Raw genomic sequence first — 19,621 nt, 5'->3', positions numbered from 1 at the left:
AAATATACAACAATCAACTTGAATAACCAACTGAAGACTAGCTGAACAGAAGTCTTACAACCAAGGACTTACAGAAGCCACATCAAGACTGGTAGGAAGGGTGGAAATGTAAAAAAGGCTGGTCCTGTTCCCACAGGTGGTGGCTGAGATTCTGGGCGGACATATCAGCTACAAAAGTTCTCCCTGAGGAACTTGGGGTCTCAACCCCACGCTGGACTCCCCAGCCCAGAGAACAAGAGCCAGGAAGAACACCCACATAACATCTAGCTGTGAAAATCAGAGGGGATTCTGTCCACCAGGGAGAGACAAGAGTCTCCTAGAAACCCGGGTGCCCTCTTAAAGGGCCAATGCCCAAAATCTCCTTCACAGCCACTCACCCAGGATTCCGGTGCAGAGTGAAGCAAACTAGAGTCATGCAAGGAAAGACTGGGGTTTGTGGCTCTGGGGAGAGAGCTGGGAGGACAGCCAAAGGATCCCCATGCCGAGTACCTCTCCCATAACACAGACATCATCTTTCTTTGGTGGAGTACCCCGCTCCTTACAGCACTGGCATGAGGGAATGCAATAGCTCCACACTCTCAACTCTCCATCACTTCACCCTGTGGAGCTCGCACCCTGCTGAGGAGTCAGCTGCCTGGACCGGGGTGTGGAGACCTGAGCAGGCTCAGGGGTTGTCGGTGATCGAGTTGTATGGCTTTGGGGTGAGAGCCATTCCCCCCACTTTCCCATAAACCTAACTGGTGTCTCCCCATCACGGGAGATCCACAGCCATACTTGGTCTGTTTGGACCTGATAAACTCTGTTGTTCTCACCCTAATGACGCCCTGAAACCCTGCCCAACCACAAAGGTCTGTGGGCCCTTGGCAGGCGGAGCTAGACGTGATATACCACGGGAATTTTCCTGAGTGGCCTCAGACCCAGTATCGGCACTGAGTTTGAACCTCTATCAAGATGGTGAACACCATTTACCCCTTCCTGGAGTCTCACTGAGAACCTACCTCATGTAACTGAGTACTGCCAGAGACTGGAAAGTGACTGAGCCTAATAGGCAGCCTGCAGGCAGAGGCAGGTGGAAGCTGATCTTGGGGTGACTTGGGCCTTTTGCTGACTTCACCCAGGCTTGGTGCTGGTGGAAACTGGTGTTGGAGTGTAACTCGTTCCTTCCCACACAAACCAAGGTCCAGCAGAAGCAGCCACAAACTATATGGATCACTTGGTAGTTCCAAACAGGTTGCTAAGGCCAGTCACAATCAGTGTCTGACATTGATCTGCACCAGAGTCCCTTCCAAGAGGCCCAAGAACAGACACACCCAGTGGCCAACCTCAGACAACATCAGAGCAGGATCCAATTAGCTTCACAAGTGGCATATCCAAAGGAACATCTTGACAGGCACCAGATCCTGCTGAGGCAAATTCAGCTTCACGTGGTCAGCACCTGCACAGCAGCGCATACACTGTGGCCGGGGCTGAGCCTCACAGTCAGCCAGCGTGAGGGTCGACCCTACTCATGAGTGGCCCAATAGCAATCAAGACTCAATTACAACAGGAGGGGGCTCACATAAACCACACAAGGGACATTCCTAGAGTACCCGGCTCAGGTAATAAAGGAGACTGTGACACTAAGTTCCACAGGACACACAGCAGGTATGCCTAATACATAGAAACAAATGCAAAGAGGCAGCGAAAACAGGAGACAAAGAAATATGCTCCAATATAAGAACAGGAGAAATCTCTAGAAAAAGAGTTAAATGAAATGGAGACAAGCAATTTACCAGATATATAGTTCTATAAAACAGTTATAAGGGTACTCAAAGAACTTAACGAGAACTTCAACAGCATGAAAATGGAAACAGAAACCATGAAAAAGAACCAGTCAGATATGAAGATACATATCTGAATTGGAGAATACACTATAAGGAATAAAGAGTGGGTTGGATGAAGCAGAGGACTGAATCAGCAATTTGGAAAAGGTAGCAGAAGACACCCAATCAGAGCAGCAAAAAGGAAACAGAGTTCTTAAAAATGAGGATAGTTGAAGGGACCTTTGGGAAACATCAAACACAACAATATCCTCATCACAGGGGTACCTGAAGGAGAAGAGAGAGAGCAAGGGATCAAGAACCTATTTGAAGAAATACTGACTGTAAACTTCCTTAACCTTGTGAATAAAAAAAGACACACAAGTCCAGGAAGCCTGAGAGTCCCAACAAGATGAACCCAAAGAGCTCCACACTAACATATATTATAATTAAAATGGCAAAGATTAAAAACAAAGACAGAATCTTAACATGACAGAACATGACAGTTGCCTACAAGGGAGTTCCCATAAGACTGTCAGCTGATTTTTCAACAGAAACATTTCAGGCTAGAAGGGATTGGCACAAAATATTCACAGTGATGAAAAGCATGGACCTACAACCTAGATTAATTTACCCAACAATGCTATCATTTAAAATTTAAGGGGGAATAAAGAGCTACCCAGAAAAGACCAAGCTAAAGAAGTTATACCACCAAAACAGTATTACAAGAAATGTTAAAGGGTCTTCTTTAAGAAGAAAAAGAAAACAAAACAGAAAAACATAGTTATAAAGAATAAAATGGCATTAAATATGTACCTATCGATAATCACTTTAAATGTAAATAGCTTAAATGCTCCAATGAAAAGACATAGGGTAGCTAAGTGATCAAGTGGGATTTATTTCTGGGGATGCAATGCTGGTATAATACCTGCAAATCAATAAACATGATACACCACATAAACAAAATGAAGGTTAAAACCACATGAGCATACCAATAGATGCAGAAAAAGCATATGATAAAATCCAATACTCATTTAGGATAAAAACTCTCAAAAAGTCGGAACAGAGGGAACCTACATAGTAAAGACCATATATGACAAGCCCACATCAACATCATATTCAACAGGGAAAAATTAAAAGTGTTTCCTTTAAGATCTGGAACAGACAGGGATGTCCGCTTTCACCACTCTTTTTCAACATAGTACTAGAAGTCCTAGCCACAGCAATCAGAAAAGAAGAAATAAAAAGCATCTAAACTGGAAAGGAAGTAAAACTGTCATTATTTGCAGATAACACGATATTGCATATAGAGAACCCTAAAGATTCCAACAGAAAAGTACTAGAACTGACAAATGAATTCAGCAAAGTAGCAGAATAAATAAATATCCAGAAATCAGTTGCATTTTTATAAACCAATAATGAACTATCAGAAAGGGAAACTAATAAAAACAATCCCACTTACAATGGCATAAAAAAACCCCCAAAAACCTAGAAATAAATTTAACCAAGGATGTAAAAAAATCCTTGGTTAAATTTATTGGAAAAAATTAAGACACTGAAGAAATAAACTGAAGAAGAGACAAACACATGGAAGCACATACCATGTTCATGGATAAGAAGAATTAAATGTCCATACTACCTGAAGCAATCAGTAGATTCAACACAATTCCTATCAAGATACCAATGACATATTTCACAGAACTAGAACAAATATTCCAAAAATTTATATGGAACCACAGAAGACCAAATCTTACCTTTGCGACAGGACGCATGGGTCTGCAGAGTATTACGCGAAGTGAAATAAGCCAATCAGAGAAAGATAAATAACATATGATTTCACTTATATATGGAATCTAATGAACAAAATAAACTAACAAAACAGGAACAGGCTCATAGAGAGAACACACTGACAGCTGTCAGAGGGGATGGGAGTTAGGGGGCTGGGTGAAAAGGTAAAGGAATTAAGGGAAAAAAACAAAAACAAAACCTCATGGACACAGACAATAGTATGGTGATTACCAGAGGGGATGAGGAGTGGGAAGTGGTAGCAAAAGGTAAACGTGGGATAAATGGGTACAGAGGGAAACTTGACTTTGGGTGCTGAACACACAGTGCGATATGCAGGTGGGTCCTGACTGGGTAGCCCAGTTGTTTATGGCGTGGTCCAATACACCAAGGTTGTAGGTTTAATCCCTGGTCAGCGCACATGCAAAAATCAACCAACAAATGCATAAATAAATGGAATAACAAATTGATATTTCTCTTTCTTTCTCTCTCTCCCCCGCCCCTCCCTTTTTCTCTAAAAATCAATAAAATTTAAAATGTATACAAAGTATGTAATATAGAATTATACACTTGAAGCCTATATAATTTTATTAAACAATGCCACCCCAATAAATTCAATAAAAATTAAAAGGTAAAAAGTTAATGTTCAATTCTTAAAATTATTATTATTTTTAAAGATTTTTAAAATTTATTTTTAGAGAGAGGGAAAGGGAGGGAGAAAAAGAGGTAGAGAACCATTGATGTGTGGGAGGAATATCGATCGGTTGCCTCTTGCACGCCCCCAACTGGGGACCTGGTCCACAACCCAGGCATGTGCCCTGGCCAGAAATCAAACTGGCAACCTTGCACTTTGTGGGACAATGCCCAACCCACTGAGCCACATCAGGCAAAGCAAAAAAATTATTAAGAATGAGTATTTTGATGTGGAATTAATAGCATCAAGTTCAAATATTTCTTTGTAAGTATTTTACCATTCCGATTTTATGCTGACTTTATCTACATAAGAAGACGTGCCTTACAGTATCACTGTTCAGTAACCTTTGCTCATCATTAAATAATTAAACAAAATGTTTATCTGAAAGCTTTTTACTAGTTGTCACTATGTTTCAATAAAAAAGACAACCAGAAAGTCAATATGCATAGGCAATTTTGATAATTCACTAATAGATTACATGTTGTAAATGCATTCATGTTAGCTATCTGACTTGGAACGTATTTCCTCATAGGAAAAAAAAATAGTTCTATCAGCTCTTATAGAACTCTAGAATCTAATAACTACTTATAATAAAAGTTCTACAGAAAAATTAATTCAGATTTCTAATTAAGATATTTAGAATATAAGTCCTCTTTGCCTGCTCCTTTCCTTCCCTATGCTCCTTGACCTCCACGTATACAAAAGAACTGCCACTAAAGCTCTAGGGTTCTTCTTCCCACCAAATATATAGTGTCAATAGACTTATTCTAAGTGACTGACAGTGGCTCATGCAGCCTTAAAGGCTTTTCTAAAGACCTAACTTAAAAATGGGTGTCAAGGGACAGAGAGCTAGAGTAGTGAAGGACACGGGGAAGGGGAGACGAAAAAAGGCACATCTAAGGATGAAGTGGGAGGAACAGAGAAAGAACAGATGTGTGCTTATGTATGTGGCTGGGGGAAAGGGGCGGGAAAATCCACAGTCATTGAATTTTTCCCCTTCCTCTTCTCACTGCCCGTAGTTGAGTTAGATGCAAAGGAGAGTAAAGTTTTATTTGTAATAAATTAACCTTGAATGAAAAAAAAGAAGGATGAAGCAATCCATGTAGAGGGAGTCTCCCAACAGAATATGATCTGTTACCTTTCCTTGAAAAACCACCACAGACCACATTGATTTGTTTAAACATGCTGATTAAAAATGTACCAAAGGTAGTGTTGAATATGGACAGAGAAATGTTTTGATTTCATTAGTATTTCCAAATCCTGTTTCTTGAAGATGGAGTAAACCCACGTTCCTCTAATTGGGCCATCAAAGTAAATAAGCTAAATAGTAAATTTCTTGCTTATTTCTGAAGAGCCTTGCAAGAGAGGAAATGACAAGTTAGGCGGGCTCTGAGGGACAGAAACCAGAGTGCGAGAGAAGATGGAAATGCATTAAAGCCTATTATTTAGCAATATTAGGCTGGAGCAGGATGGTACCCATCTTACTTTCTATAGACCAATTTCGACTCCATGATAAACCAAGCACCTGAAAATAGGTACACAAAACAACTGGATGTTGGTCTAAGGGGTTATTTGTTTTATTTACATTGTTAATTACAATCAACCTGAGGAAGAATGCCCTGATCCAATGATTGTGAGAATGCCACTACAAAGCCAAAGATTGAGGTGGAGGCATGGGATTGCTGTTTCGACATTTTACTTCTTATTTTCCCACCAAACACAGCTCTCTTCCATTTCAGTGCCCGGTGTTAAACAGTGCTTAATTCAGCTGCAACATGCAGGCAGACTATGGAGAATTAAAACAGGTTGTTTGTAAGCTGCATGTTCATCCAAAATTTGCTTGGCAGCAGTAAAACACATCTTCTAAACTTATTTAGCATCCAAAGCATGCAGAATGTTTTGTAGAGTAGGGGTTTTCAGCTCTGGTTCTGCATCAGAAAAATTTGTGAATCTTTTCAAAAATACCTATGCTAGGGTTATACTCCAAACCCACCAAAGCTCTGAGGCAGGGGCCCACGCTTCTGTTTAGCTGTGTTCAGAGGGCAGGCACTTATATCCTCAAGGTATCTTCTGTCACTTGTGTCTTACTTGACTGGTTCTGCCTATATTGATTATAGTAGATTAGGAAAAGAGTAGGTTGCTGAATCTAGTCCTCAGAATAACTTTATCTGATAGACATGTTTTTAAAGATTTTGAATTCAACATCAGAATTAAAAATGAGATTTCACGTAACATTCAGGATTTCTGGCTTTCTGTCAAAAAATTTAAAGATCTGAAATGTCAATAAAGAAGGGAGAGTTTTGATTAAAGAAACACCATAGTATTGCAGGTCTGTTTTAAAGGCAAATAGGGGTTTGTATCATTTCTGAGAATAGCCACACACCCTGTTTGTGGGTTTCTCTACCAATTTTTGGCTGCCTTTGGGCACATATGACTAGAATAGAACTTTGGATGAGAATTTAAAGTACTGGTAAGAATGTAAATGAACTTAATGAAACGAGGAACCATGAAATTTTAAGCTGGATAAAGAAGTGAAAAAAGAAAGGGACTGCTTGGTAAGGGAAAGCACAGAAATGAGTGTATAGAAGTTGAATGAAAATAAACAATGGTCAAAATAGCATTAACATAATGATGATGCATATTAAGTCCTTATACTGTGCCAGACACTCTACAAAGTACTTTATACACATTACAGCCTCACTTTATAATCATATAAGTTAGGCACTATTATCGTCATTTTAAAGATGAGGATAGAGACAAAAGGAAGTCAAGCAACTTGCCTAAGAAACAAGAGATGGGATTCCAGCTCTGGCAATCAGGCTCTGGAGCCTACGGTTCTAACTGTTATGCTAAGAAGCATACCTAGTAGAAAGATAAGAGTTTAAGATTAAAGATTGGAATATTTGAATTAGTGATTTCAGAGTGGTATAATTCCAAGGAATTACAAATTCCAGGGAACTGAGGAAGAATAACATAAGTTACTGTAAACTTGGGGTTTGTGATGTACCTTAACCAAATTTGCAAAACAGCACACATTTCCAGGTACTTATCAGCCAGAGCTCTTAGCTACAAGCAACAGAAGCTAACGCTGCCTGATTAGGCAGGAAATGAGTTTATTAAAAGGTTACTAAACATTTTCAAGGCTACCTTCTAAGAACACCGAAGACCACACTGCCAAACTGATTAGATGAGGAAACTGAAGTTGCTAGGAAACACCAGATGTTACAATGAGCTGTGCTGTCATCTAGGAACGTTGTGCCATTGCTGCTGCTACTATATACTAGGTACATTGCAGCCACTGCCAGTACAGGGAGCTGCAAGTGTCCTCCTCAACTCTGCCTTCTTACTCCTTACTTCTAAACTCCTAAATCACAGAATCTGGAGGAGGTCTGTCTGACTGGCAGAGCCTGGTTCACATTCTGTGTTCTTGAAAGGGAAACTAGGAAAAGTGAGTTTTTGCTTCTGTTTTGGTGAGACAGTTCTCATGATGTGGAACATTCCTCAAGCATAGGAAGAGTGTTCAAGAGATGGTAAGATGTGACCACCAGCATGACTAATATCCACTACAAAGACCACTGCTAATACACTGAATCAATAATTTCCGGCATGAAATTGGTCACCTGATACAAACTTGACTACAGAGGCCTCTCTCAAAAGTAGAACTTACAGCATTCTGACCCTATGACCTTTGGCTCACAAAACAGAAATACCTTAAAAGGTAAAGGATGAAATGACTCAGATTTAAAACTCTCTAGTAATCAGCTATTTGCAGAATCTAATTTCTTAACAGTTTTAAAAGGTATAGCATGGGAGGTGAAAAAGAACAAGTTTTGTTCTTGTCTTTTCAAATTATCTTTCTGAGCCTGAGACATCTGTAAAATACCCAGGACACTGCTGGGAGGATTAAATATTTGTCTTTAGAACTGGTAAAGAATGTTATATATCTGGGCCTGCAACTCTCAGAAGGGAATAAGCAAGGAATTACCAGAATGGTGAGGAAAAGATTATGTAGTGTTTAAAAAACACATTTAATGTTATCATTTTTACTTCAGAGGGTAAAAGCCCTATAGCTTTGGCAAGAAAAAGCAAGGCTTATATTGACTGATGAGGATGCACTAAAGATCCTGTGACTCAATCAAAGGAATGTCAAATTGGAGTGTTGTGATTTTTTTGATCAAAAGGAGTTAAAGGCTTTTTTAAAAGTCTGAGAAACCCTTATCTAGACCAACCCACTAGAAATGTTCACAGGTTAAAAAAGAATCAAACAAAACAAAGCAAGGCCCCCAAAAGTTTAATAGGGTGTCCAAGTTAGAGATGTGAAATGGCTCAAAGTGGACTTAAATTAGATCCTTCTAACCCTTAGTCCAGTTCTCAATACACTGTCCATTTGCTACAGTTAATCAAGAATTTACTGTATAGCAGGTGACAAAATGTCTTCCCCATTCAATAAAAATCGTTGAAGTACACAGAAACAAAGATTTCATTTTAATACCTGAGTTCTGTACTGACAAGTATCAGGTCTTGTCTCCATATTCATATTTACAACAATCTTGCCAGCTCAATGATACTGTGCCCACTTTGCAGACGAAAAAACCCCGTTAGGTGACTTGTCCGTGATTATAAAATTAGTGAAACTGGAATTCAACTCAACCTAACTCCAAAGCTCGCCCCAACTTCTACTACACCAACTGCTCATTCCTCGCCCCTATAAGGAAACAGAACTAGTGTAATTCTCTGCAGAAAATGGACAGGGGATGGTTTTCGTGTGCTCTCGGCTGTACTTAACCTGTCTAGTACCCGGCAACTAACAGAGTTACAGAACTCAAATAAATCCTTATAAAGTCGGTGCAAGGTTATTATTCACCTCTCTTGGTGAAAACCTGGTCTCAATTGAGCGTTCTGAAAAATAATTTCACAATTTCAATGAAGCATTTTTAAAAACTGCTCGGAAAACCGAGATCCTGTGCCCCTAAGTGGTCGGGGCGGGACTATCATCAGACCGCGCTTCTTGTTTGACTAGTCCAAGGCCAATCCAGAGACGCGGCAATTTCCCTGCAATCTCCCAGACTCACCAAACGCACAAGCGCCCGGCAAGGGAAGCTGTGCGCATGCGCCTTCCCCGCCTTCCCGAGGCTACCTCCGCCTGGTGGCGCCACTTCCCCCGACAGCCACTCAGCCCGCTCTTTCCAGTACCTTTGTCTAATTCCATAAGGGCAGAGTTAGCATCCAGCTCCTGTTCGCCATAGCCGGCATCTGCCAGGAAAGATTTAGTTGAGTTTGACGCCATGACCCGAATAAGTTACTCGGCTAGCCTATTCAGAAAGATTGCAAACTCTATCCCAACACCGCCATCTTCTTCCACCACCTCGCGGATTTTTCCTCCGCGCTCTGTCAAGCCGTGTTACGCATGCGTCCTGGTCACCCCGCCGTTCGCTAGCTCTTCTACGGCCCCCTGCGCAGGCGCTCAGTGATCTCTTGAACTCAGGTTCCCGCGGCTGGGAGAAAAGGAGGCGGGGATTGGAGGGGGAAGTGACGGTAGGAGCCAATCAGAGGGCGTGACGTCAGTTTGGCGGGGAGTTTGGTGGCCGGGGCTTACAGTGGCGGGAGTTGGAGGCTATAACTAGTCCTCTTGAGAAGGACGCAAGCCACGACTTCTGCTGAACCTGGTGACATTCCTACGACATTTTCCCTCAGTTGAGCCTTTTCCCCTGGCCCAGATGCTCTTCAATTCGGTTCTCCGACAGCCCCAGTTTGGCGTCCCGAGAAATGGTGAGTAACGGCCCTAACCGCTGCTTGTTGCTGGCGGGATTCGCCTCCCCCGAAACCACACCTCGGACCAAGGCCGACTCCAGTCGTTTCCCAGCCCCCAAGTTCTCTTACGGCCAGAGTGATTTCGTGTTAGCAAAGACGACTAAAGAAAACTGAACTTTCATGCCCTCGGGACACTTTTAATCGTAGTCTGGATTTCTAAAACTGTAATGTAGGCTGGCGGAGGAAAGGAAATGGACTTAAATGGCTTCCTTTACGGCTTATGAATTACACTTTAACTAGAAAACGCGTGCATTTGTGTGCTAGTGTGGTTCTCTCGACAGTTATGTGAGATCGAGGAGATTCGTATTTATATATTAACTTGTAAAATCTTAGTGAGCCCCACTCTATTTGACACCAGTGAATCTAACCCGCAGTTAACGAACTCAGTCATGCAGAGGAGACAGAACATCTGCTTCCAGCATGGTCAAAATGATTTTTCCCCTCTGATTACTTAATATACACAAAAATATGAAATTGTAGAGTGAAAAGTGTCCATAATCACACCCCCCAGAGATGACCACTGTTAAATAGGTCGAAGTATATTTTTTCAAATGTTTTTCAATGCCAGAGGTGGTGGTATTGTTATTTACAGAAATGATATAAAAATGTTTTGTTATTCACTTTAACGGTGTCGTTTGGGAACATTTCCATATTAGTATGTAAAAATCCTACTTATTCTCTACAGTTCTTGAGGTTCCTTAAGTTAAACATTGACAATAAGGAATTTTGAGCTTAGGTTTGGGTGTCATTGACCTGAAACTTTCTGATAAGGGAGTAACTACACAGACTAAGCCTGGATAGAATGCAGTTTTATTTATTTAAAGATGGATAGGTCTTCCTTCTCCTTAAAGCCAGGTGGAAAACAAAAAGGGAATCTGAGAAGGGAACTTTTTATATTTAAGAAGTAGGTCTAGGACAGCAAGTTTCAACCGGTGTGCCACAAGAATTTTTAAAATATGCAATACCTGACTATTTAGTCAAGGGCACTGACCTCTTTTCCCTTAGATTGTCAAATAAGGAAATGACAGCAGCCAACACAACAATAGCCATCCGGTGTGAATGAATCAAAATTATATCTATTTTTTGTCAGATCAGCAAAAAACATATTTGGGGTGTGCTGCAGAATTTTAGTAATTGGTTTATGTGTACCATGAGATGAAAAAGTTGAAAATCGTTGATCTAGGAAAAGGATATTGAGACTGAGTAGTCCCTCAACTTCCTGCCCCCATTCTAAAACTTTATAACATCCTTACCTACTTTCCTCTTAGATAATCTTTTAAATCATGCCTTAAATATCCTCTCTTTCTGTCTCCCCTGGGACCTTCCTTGAGTAACTTCTCTATTCTCTGTGTCCTGGGTAGCAATACAATGCAGTGGTTAAGAGCTGTGGTTTTGGAGATAAAATGCCTGAGTTTTAAATACAGCTCCACTCCTTACTACCCGTGTGACCTGGGGCAAGCTATTTAGCCTTGATTTTCTAACACATTTTCTTCTAATCCTCCAATCTATCCGTCCAATCATGTGTTCTCCATCTTTATATGTTAAAGACTCTGAAATTCATTCATTCTTCTGTATTGCGCACTGAACATTACAGGACCGTCCTCTCCTTTCCCCTTCCATGTTGGTGTTCCCTCCAAGGCCCCTTTTCTCATTCCATGTACTCCCATTGATGGTCATAGTCTTACTCAGGGCTTCCTCCACTACCACTTGCAACCTTCCTTGTCTAGACTTTTACATCCAGTCCTGTATGAGTATCTTAACCTAGATAGATGGTCAGTCCCACAGGCACCTCAAACTGAAATACCAGAACTGAATTCCCTTTTCCCCCAAACTTGCTCTATTACCTAATTTTGGCTGTGATTCCATTATTTTAAACTTAGTCTTCCCAGCCAGAAACCTAAGAGTTAAATCAGAATTTTCCCATTTTCAAGATACACATCCAGAAAGTATTCTTAAAATCTTGTTTTACCCTCTCCCAGGCCCCACAATCACCACACTGTTGTCCATGTCCATGAGTCCTTTTTCCTTTTTGCTCAGTCCCTCCACCCTCTAACCCTACCCCTCAGAGCTGTCTTCCTGCTCTCTATGAGTCTGTCTGTTTTGATTGTTAGTTCAGTTTGTTCGTTGGATTCCACGTATGATTGAAATCATAAGGTATTTGTCTTTCTCTGACTGGCTTGTTTGACTTAGAATAATATTCTCCAGGTCCATTCATGCTGTCACAAAGGGTAAAATTTTCTGCTTTTTGCCGCAGAGTAGTATTCCATTGTGTAAATATTCTCATAGTTGCTTTATCCACTCCCCTACTAATGGACACTTGGGCTGCGTCCATTATCTTGGTGATTGTAAATAATGCTGCCATGAACATAGGGGTGCTTATATTATTTTGAATTAGTGTTTTGGGTTTCTTTGGATATATTCCCAGAAGTGAAATTGCTGGATCAAAAGACAGATCCATTTTTAATTTTTTGAGGTATCTCCATACTGCTTTCCATAGTGGTTGCACCAATGCACATTCCCATCAACAGTGCAAAAAGGTTCCCCTTTCTCCACATCCTGGCCAGCACTTGTTGTTTGTTGATTTATTGATGATAGCCCTTCTGACAGGTATGAGGTGATATCTCATTGTGGGTTTAATTTGCATATTCTGATAATTATGTTGAGCATCTTTTCATATGTTTATTGGCCATCTGTATGCCCTCTTTGGAGAAGTGTCTGTTCAGGCCCTTTGCCCATTTTTTAATTGGATTGGTGTTTTTGGTGTTGAGTTTTGTTAAGTTCTTTATAAATTTTGGACATTAACCCTTTATCAGAGGTATGGGCAAATATGTTCTCCCATTATGTGGGCTATCTTTTTGTTTTGTTGATAGTCTCCTTTGCTGTGCAAGAACTTTTTAGTTTGATGTGGTCCCATTTGTTTATTTTTTGTTTGTTTGTTTCCCTTGTCTGAGGAGATGTAGCAGATAAAATAATGCTATGAGCAATGTCCAAGATTTTACTGCCTATGTTTTCTTCTGGGATTTTTATGGTTTTATAGAGTGTGATATTTAAGTCTTAAATCCATTTTTAGCTTATTCTTGTGTGTGGTCTAAGAAGGTGGAAAATGGGAAATTTTCCTCAAGATATACATACTGAAAGTTTTCTTAAAATCTCTTAACTCTGTCCTCTCTTTCCCTACTGATTTTGCCACTTCACCATATCTTAGATCTCTTCCTTGCCTACCATTACATTTCCTTAGGGTTGGGCCCTGATGATCTCCTGGTCTGGACTGTAACAAGTTTCTCAAGTGGCCTCTTAGTTCCCCTTTCTCAGGTTTATTCTCCACATTGCTGCCAATGATCTTTCTAGGGTGGAAATCTGATTGTTCTTCTTTGTATTTTTACAAAGAAGAATCTTTGGGATCTAAAAATTTTATCATACGTTTAAACAAATATGAAGGTTTAATTTCTGGCCATATTGTGAATATTGACATTTTAAAATAAAAATACTGCATTACTTTCTTAAAATGCATCTAGTACTGTAAATGCTATAGTGATTTGATAACCACATCAGTCATTTTTTAAAAATATGAACTAATTATTTTAACTGTTACATATTCTGCATAGTTGCTTAATGTAATTTGGTTTTAAAACTTGAAAAGTTGATTAATAACCCTATTGTACTCCTGTGTAAAAAATTTTAATTGATATTATCTAATCCTAAGGCTCTAAGTGTTAAAAGTTTTTCTGGATTGAATTATTGAAGTTATTAGTATGCAGTTAATCAAAATAATATATATTATTAATGTCAATAATTACTTAGCAAAAAGTAAAATTTTATTGGAAGTATATCTTTTCAAACGATGGATATGGGTGTTTTGTGCCTAATTATTAAAGGAAATATTCAGTTGTCTTTAATTTGGGGTCACAGTAGTTTTTATACTTTGTGTCAACGCAAAGTGTAAGACTGGGGCATGGAAATGCCTTTCTTTTGAGAGCAGAAGAAAGGCGGTGATGAAGGGAGATGAGAAAAAAACTCAACTTTTTCAGACAAATCAGTGTTAAAAATGCATATAGATGGAATTTGAATATCACAAACTTGATTCTCTGAAAACTCATGTCCTCAGGTACTCCTTGAAAAATCTGCATGTAATTTTAAATTATATATTGAATATATATAATGAGTGTTGTGAGGGAAAGCATTACAAGTTCATGTTGGAAACAGCAAAGCACAATAAGAATCCAAAAGTAGTTTAAGGGGCTGGTCCAAGAAATGTGTGTTGTGGGGAGTACAGAAATGGAGGGGACTAACTAGTTACTAAGTCATGTGAGTCCATTTGTTAGTGTTTGGATATTAGTCTATAGGTGATAAGGCAGAGGTGAGAGGATCACTGTTTAATTGTAAAGAATTAGGTTTCTCTAACATACGTATCATCATTAATTCCACCTAAATTGTTCAAGACTCAGTTCTTTTGAATTTATGGGTTGCAGTCATTATATTTTTTTAAAAATCCCAAACCACAAGTGTACATTTATGTAACTCTAGAACAGAGGCTTTGTTTTAGTTTTTAACTTCTTCAAATATTTTATTTATTTTTAGAGAAGGGGGATGGGAGAAAGCAAGCGAGGGAGAGAAACATGAATGTGCAAGAGAAACATCAATTGGCTGCCTGTTCCACAATCTAGGCTTGTGCCCTGACTGGGAATTGTGTCTGTTTGTTTATTTACTTGCTTGTTTGATGGAAAGTGAGAATCAAAAGTACTCAAAAAATGAATAGGAATCAAGATGGCGGAGGAGTGAGTGGAAGTCACACAGACCTCCTCCCAGGACCAACCTGGAATTACAACTAAATTGGGGAGAAATCACCTGGAACAAACAACTGAACAATAGTGAGAGAGGAGCCTTGTCACCTCGGAGACAGAAGAATTGGCATTAGCTCAATCTAACTTGGTAAGGAGTGCGGTACAGACCTGAGAAGGCGAGTGGGGTGCCCATGGGTGGCAGCACCAGAAGGATATTGAAACGGCCAGTTGGATCCCCCCGAGAAGAGTGGAGTCGAAAGCAAAAGTGGGGATCTCTAGCTCATAGCACCAGAGCCCAAAAAGTACACAGAAAACGGACAGCTGTGAAAAGTGGCAGGGTTGCTCTCTGCCAGAGACAGGTGGCTGGAGACCCAAAGAACTGTTTAAAGGGCCAACGCAAAAGTTTTATTTGCAGCCACTTACCCTGGTCTCTGGCAAAGGCAGGGGCAGAGTGGGCTAGAGATGCCTCAGGAGAGACTGGGGAAGGAGGCTTTGGGGAGAGAACTGAGAGAGTAGCCTGCAGGATCTCAGTGCTGACTCCCACCTCATGTGGCAGCAGCCATCTTGCTCAGGCAGAGACCACGCCCCCTGAGCGGCAGGGGCACCTGCGTCAAAGGACAGAATAGTTCTGCCCTTAGGTGGGATTCCACCTTGCCCCTTGCTGTCTAAGCTGTCTGCTGAGTGCAGAGCAGCAGCCACAAACAGTAAATCCCTGGCAAAAGGGGGCACAGAGAGGTCTGGTGACACTTGAAGAGAGACTGGGGACGGAGGCGTTGGGGAGAAAACTGAGAGTAGCTGGTGGGATCCAAGTGTGAACAACTCCCCCATATGGCAGCAGCGTGAAAGGACCCAATAACCCTGCCCCCAGGAGGGACTCCACCCTGCCCTGAGCTGTCTAAGGTGGCCTGCTGAGTGCAGAGAGAATAGATTAACAGCTGAAGGAGACAGCCACAAACAGTAGATTCCTGGAAGTCTTGAACAGGCTGCCTAAGGTCAGACAGGGTTAACAGCTGACATCATCAGAGGCAGATCCAGAAAGTAAAAACAGTGGTCTCCAACCATAGAAGTTCACACCACAAAGTCAGGAAATCAAGACAGATCAGTTTAAGAAGCAGAAGCAACAGAGAGGAGTCTCACAAATAATGGGAAGACAAAGAAATATGCCCCACTCGAAGGGAAAGGAGGAATCCCCACAAAGAGAACTAAATGAAATAGAGGCAAGTAAACTATCAGATATTGGGTTCCAAACAATGGTTCTAAGGAAGCTCAGTGAGCTCAGAGAGAATTACCAAAAACTACAGGGAAACTACGAGGAACTTAATGCAGACTATATCAGCATGAAAAAGGACGTAGAAACTATCAAGAAGAGATGAGAGGAAATGAAGAATACAATTTCTGAATTGAACACAGTAGAAGGAATCCAAAGCAGGCTAGATGAAGCTGAGGACTGAATCAGCGAGCTGGAGGACAAGGTAGAAAAAAGTTCCCAGAAAGAGCAAGAAAATAAAAAAAGACTCAAAAAGAATGAAGAGGCATTTAGGGAAATGCAGGACAATCTGAAATATAATAATATCCAGATAATAGGGATACCAGAAGGAGAAGAGAATGAGGAAGGGATAGAGAACCTGTTTGAAAAAGTAATGATGAAAAACTTCCCCACACAGAGGGTCCCATTCAAGAGGAACACAATGAGGCACATATCATTAAAACACATCATCATTAAAATGGCAAATATCAAAGACAAACAGAGAATCTTAAAGGCAGCAAGGCAGAAAGAGGTAGTAATATACAAGGGAGGCTGGCTCGGCTAGCAGCTGACTTCTGAACAGAAACCCTGCAAGCCAGTAGGGAGTGGCAAGAAATATTCCAAGTCATGAAAAGCACAGGCCTGCAACCAAGACTGCTCTACCCAGCAAGGCTCTCAATTAAAATGCAAGGCAAAATAAGGAGTTTCCCTGACAAAAGAAGGCTAAAAGACTACACCTCCACCAAACCAGCACTCCAAAATATGCTAAAGGGACTGCTTTAAGATGAAGAAAAAGTTTCTATGAATACCCTGTTCCTTTCAGAATTGCCAATACTTGATATTACCAATATTTTTAATACTCGTTAATCTGATCGTGACAATGATGTTATTTTAATTGTTCCTTTATTATTTGTTGAAATTAAACCTGTTTTAGTATATTTCTTGCCTATTTCTGTTTTTTTAAAAAAAGCTTTCAATGACTTTTTGGTATTCTGTACCCATTTATTGATTAAAGGTTTGTAGAACTTTTTTTCAAAAAAAAAAACACCTATTAACCATGTTTTAGATATGTTGCAAATACTTTTCTGTTCTATTCCTGGTCCTTTAACTATTTTTATATGTAGATTACTATATAGTTAAATGTTTAATATAGTCATATTGTCAGTATTTACTTTATAGCCTCTGGGGTTGAATATTTTACTTCAGGTCATGAAAAATATTAGTTTGTCTTTTCTCTGAAAGCTCCTTAGATTCTACATATTGATTTTTAACTCACCTGAATATTTCTTGTATAATGTGTGAAATAGGGCTTAATATTTGTTTTATTTCAAGTAATAGTGATCCATGTACCTTATTTGTTGAATAAGTAATGAATTATATATTGTACCTTATTTGTTGAACAGTAATGAATAAGGTACATTGTTAGACAGATATATACGTACCTTATTTGTTGAACAGTAATGAATAAGGTACATTGTTAGACAGATATATACGTTTGTCTCTAGAATGTTCATTATATTTCATTGATATACTTGATTATTTCTGTGTTGGTGTCATGTTGGTTTAATTGCTGAGACTTTATAAGGGTTTTAAAATTTTTTAATATAATTAACTTTTGACATTTAAAAAATAAGATCGATCTGCATTTAAGAAAGAGAGAGAGGTGGTACTGCTACCTTTTGTGACAACATGGATAAAACTGGAGAATATTAAGCTAAATGAAGTAAGCCAGTTGATGAAGGAAATACTCTATGATCTCACCTATAAGTGGACTCTATTCAACAAAATAAACTAATGAACAAAATAAACCACAGGCATGGAAACATGGAGCAGACTGAAAGTGACCAGTGGGGAGGGAGAAAGAGGACAATAGTGGAAAGAAGGGGAAAGGACTAGACAAAGAACATGTATGAATGACCCATGGACATGGACAACAAAGTGGGAGTGGGGAGTGGGGGTGGGATGAGGGAGTGAGGTAAAGGGGGAAAAATAGAGACAATTGTAATAGAATAAACATGATTTATAAATTAAAAAATAAAGTAAAAAAAATTTAAAAAAAGGAAGTACCCTAAAATGTGAGTTTGTTCATTATTTAGACAGATCTCAATAGATTGCAGCTTATTTTCTGCTATACTTAATAAACATTTGGTTCTCAATAACTTTATTAAGTCAGTGTTCTTTTTATAATATTAAAATGTTTTGACTCATATGAAAATGATTAATTTTTGAAGATGGCTTACTTTTTAGACCATAGTACGCATTAGGTTTCTGACCCAAGCAGAATAAATTTTCTGCCACCTTGAATGTCTTCCCGTCTCTTGTGTATTCAATGAATCGCTTATCTTTCACAACTTATGTTTGATTTCACCTCCTTTAAAGACTTTCCGACCCTACTACTTGCCAGGGCTATCAACTTGTGAATGTTAGTGGCTACAGTAGGCACACTGACATAAGTTATTTCCTTTAACTTTATGACATTTGGATTTTATATGACGTTGCTAATAACTTAAGAGTTTACAATAATGTTGCATTAGAAACTCTAAAATCAAAATTTTAATTGAAGAGAATGGCAGTTTTAATGGTTGTGGTCATGACCAAATGGTGGGGGAAGAGTTAAAATCTTTTTTAATATACAAAGGCATATTAAGTGTACTTAAGTGTACTAGCGAGTCTCCATTTAGATGGTAAGCCCAGGGTTATACATACTTGACCAGAATTTGGGAGCATTCTTTTATTCTTCCTTAGTAAAATACCAAAAACTGTATCCTAGAGGACCATAGAAAGAGAGTAGGTTTATATTAAGTATATAAAGTCTTTTAAAACACATACTTACTTCTGCATTTGTTAAAAGTACTAAAATGTGATGATATATTGGAATTCTATAAGGAATTGTATCTTATTTTAGGATGGTCTTCACAGTACCCTCTACAGTCCCTACTAACTGGTTATCAGTGCAACTCTAATGATGAGCACACTTCTTACGGAGAAACAGGAGTCCCAGTTCCCCCTTTTGGATGCACCTTTTCTTCTGGTAAGAAAATTAATGTCTAGCTAGGCTTGGTCAAAAATGATCTATTTCACACTTAGAGGAAAAATATACAGATGTCTCCCTTTAAAAAAAAAAAGTAAAATAGGTAGCAGAGTTTTTCTAAGAACTGTTCTTCCTGATTTATGAAGTACACTTTTCTTAATCTCTATGCATAATTATATATTTCCTCTAAAGCACAGGACCATTATAGCATTATAAAAACCGATGCAGGGAAAAGTTTACAAAGGTTCAGCCATCATGAAAAGTGTTTTGCTCAGTAGATAACACTTTTGATCTGAGTGAATCTATCTTTCTGTAATGCATTGGGGAACAAATGAACAGTAATGAAAATACTTGTTACCACTGTTAATATTCTAAAACAGGAAAAGTAAAATATTATGCAAAGGGAATTTTAAACTAATAGACTCAGCCTGCTGGTGGTCTATGTCATATGACTTTATTTGCCATTGGTCAGTA

At 39.4% G+C, this 19,621-nt stretch overlaps 2 protein-coding genes across 3 annotated transcripts in view; one reads left to right on the top strand and one right to left on the bottom strand.

Annotated features, from left to right (window-relative positions):
- Window positions 1-9,662, bottom strand: part of INTS7 (integrator complex subunit 7) — a 66,633-nt gene extending 56,971 nt beyond the window's left edge. Inside the window, exon 1 of the mRNA XM_054562950.1 lies at window positions 9,472-9,662. Within this exon, the coding sequence (XP_054418925.1) occupies window positions 9,472-9,565 (94 nt within the window). The 5' untranslated portion in view covers window positions 9,566-9,662. The remainder of the gene's footprint in view (window positions 1-9,471) is intronic.
- Window positions 9,663-9,995: 333 nt separating this feature from the next.
- DTL (denticleless E3 ubiquitin protein ligase homolog) overlaps window positions 9,996-19,621 on the top strand; it is a 51,118-nt gene continuing 41,492 nt past the window's right edge. Inside the window, exons 1-2 of one of the 2 annotated variants that reach the window (XM_054562815.1) lie at window positions 9,996-10,047; window positions 19,022-19,147. In XM_054562815.1, the coding sequence (XP_054418790.1) occupies window positions 9,996-10,047; window positions 19,022-19,147 (178 nt within the window). The remainder of the gene's footprint in view (window positions 10,048-19,021; window positions 19,148-19,621) is intronic. The other variant, XM_054562816.1, reaches the window with a different exon arrangement.

The sequence above is a fragment of the Pteronotus mesoamericanus genome, unplaced genomic scaffold (genome assembly GCF_021234165.1).
Source record: "Pteronotus mesoamericanus isolate MK-2021 breed Mesoamerican mustached bat unplaced genomic scaffold, CSHL_Meso_final scaffold_705, whole genome shotgun sequence".
Taxonomy (NCBI): Eukaryota; Metazoa; Chordata; class Mammalia; order Chiroptera; family Mormoopidae; genus Pteronotus; species Pteronotus mesoamericanus.
The sequence above is the reverse complement of the archived record's forward strand: the minus strand, read 5'-3'. Positions and strand labels throughout refer to the sequence as shown.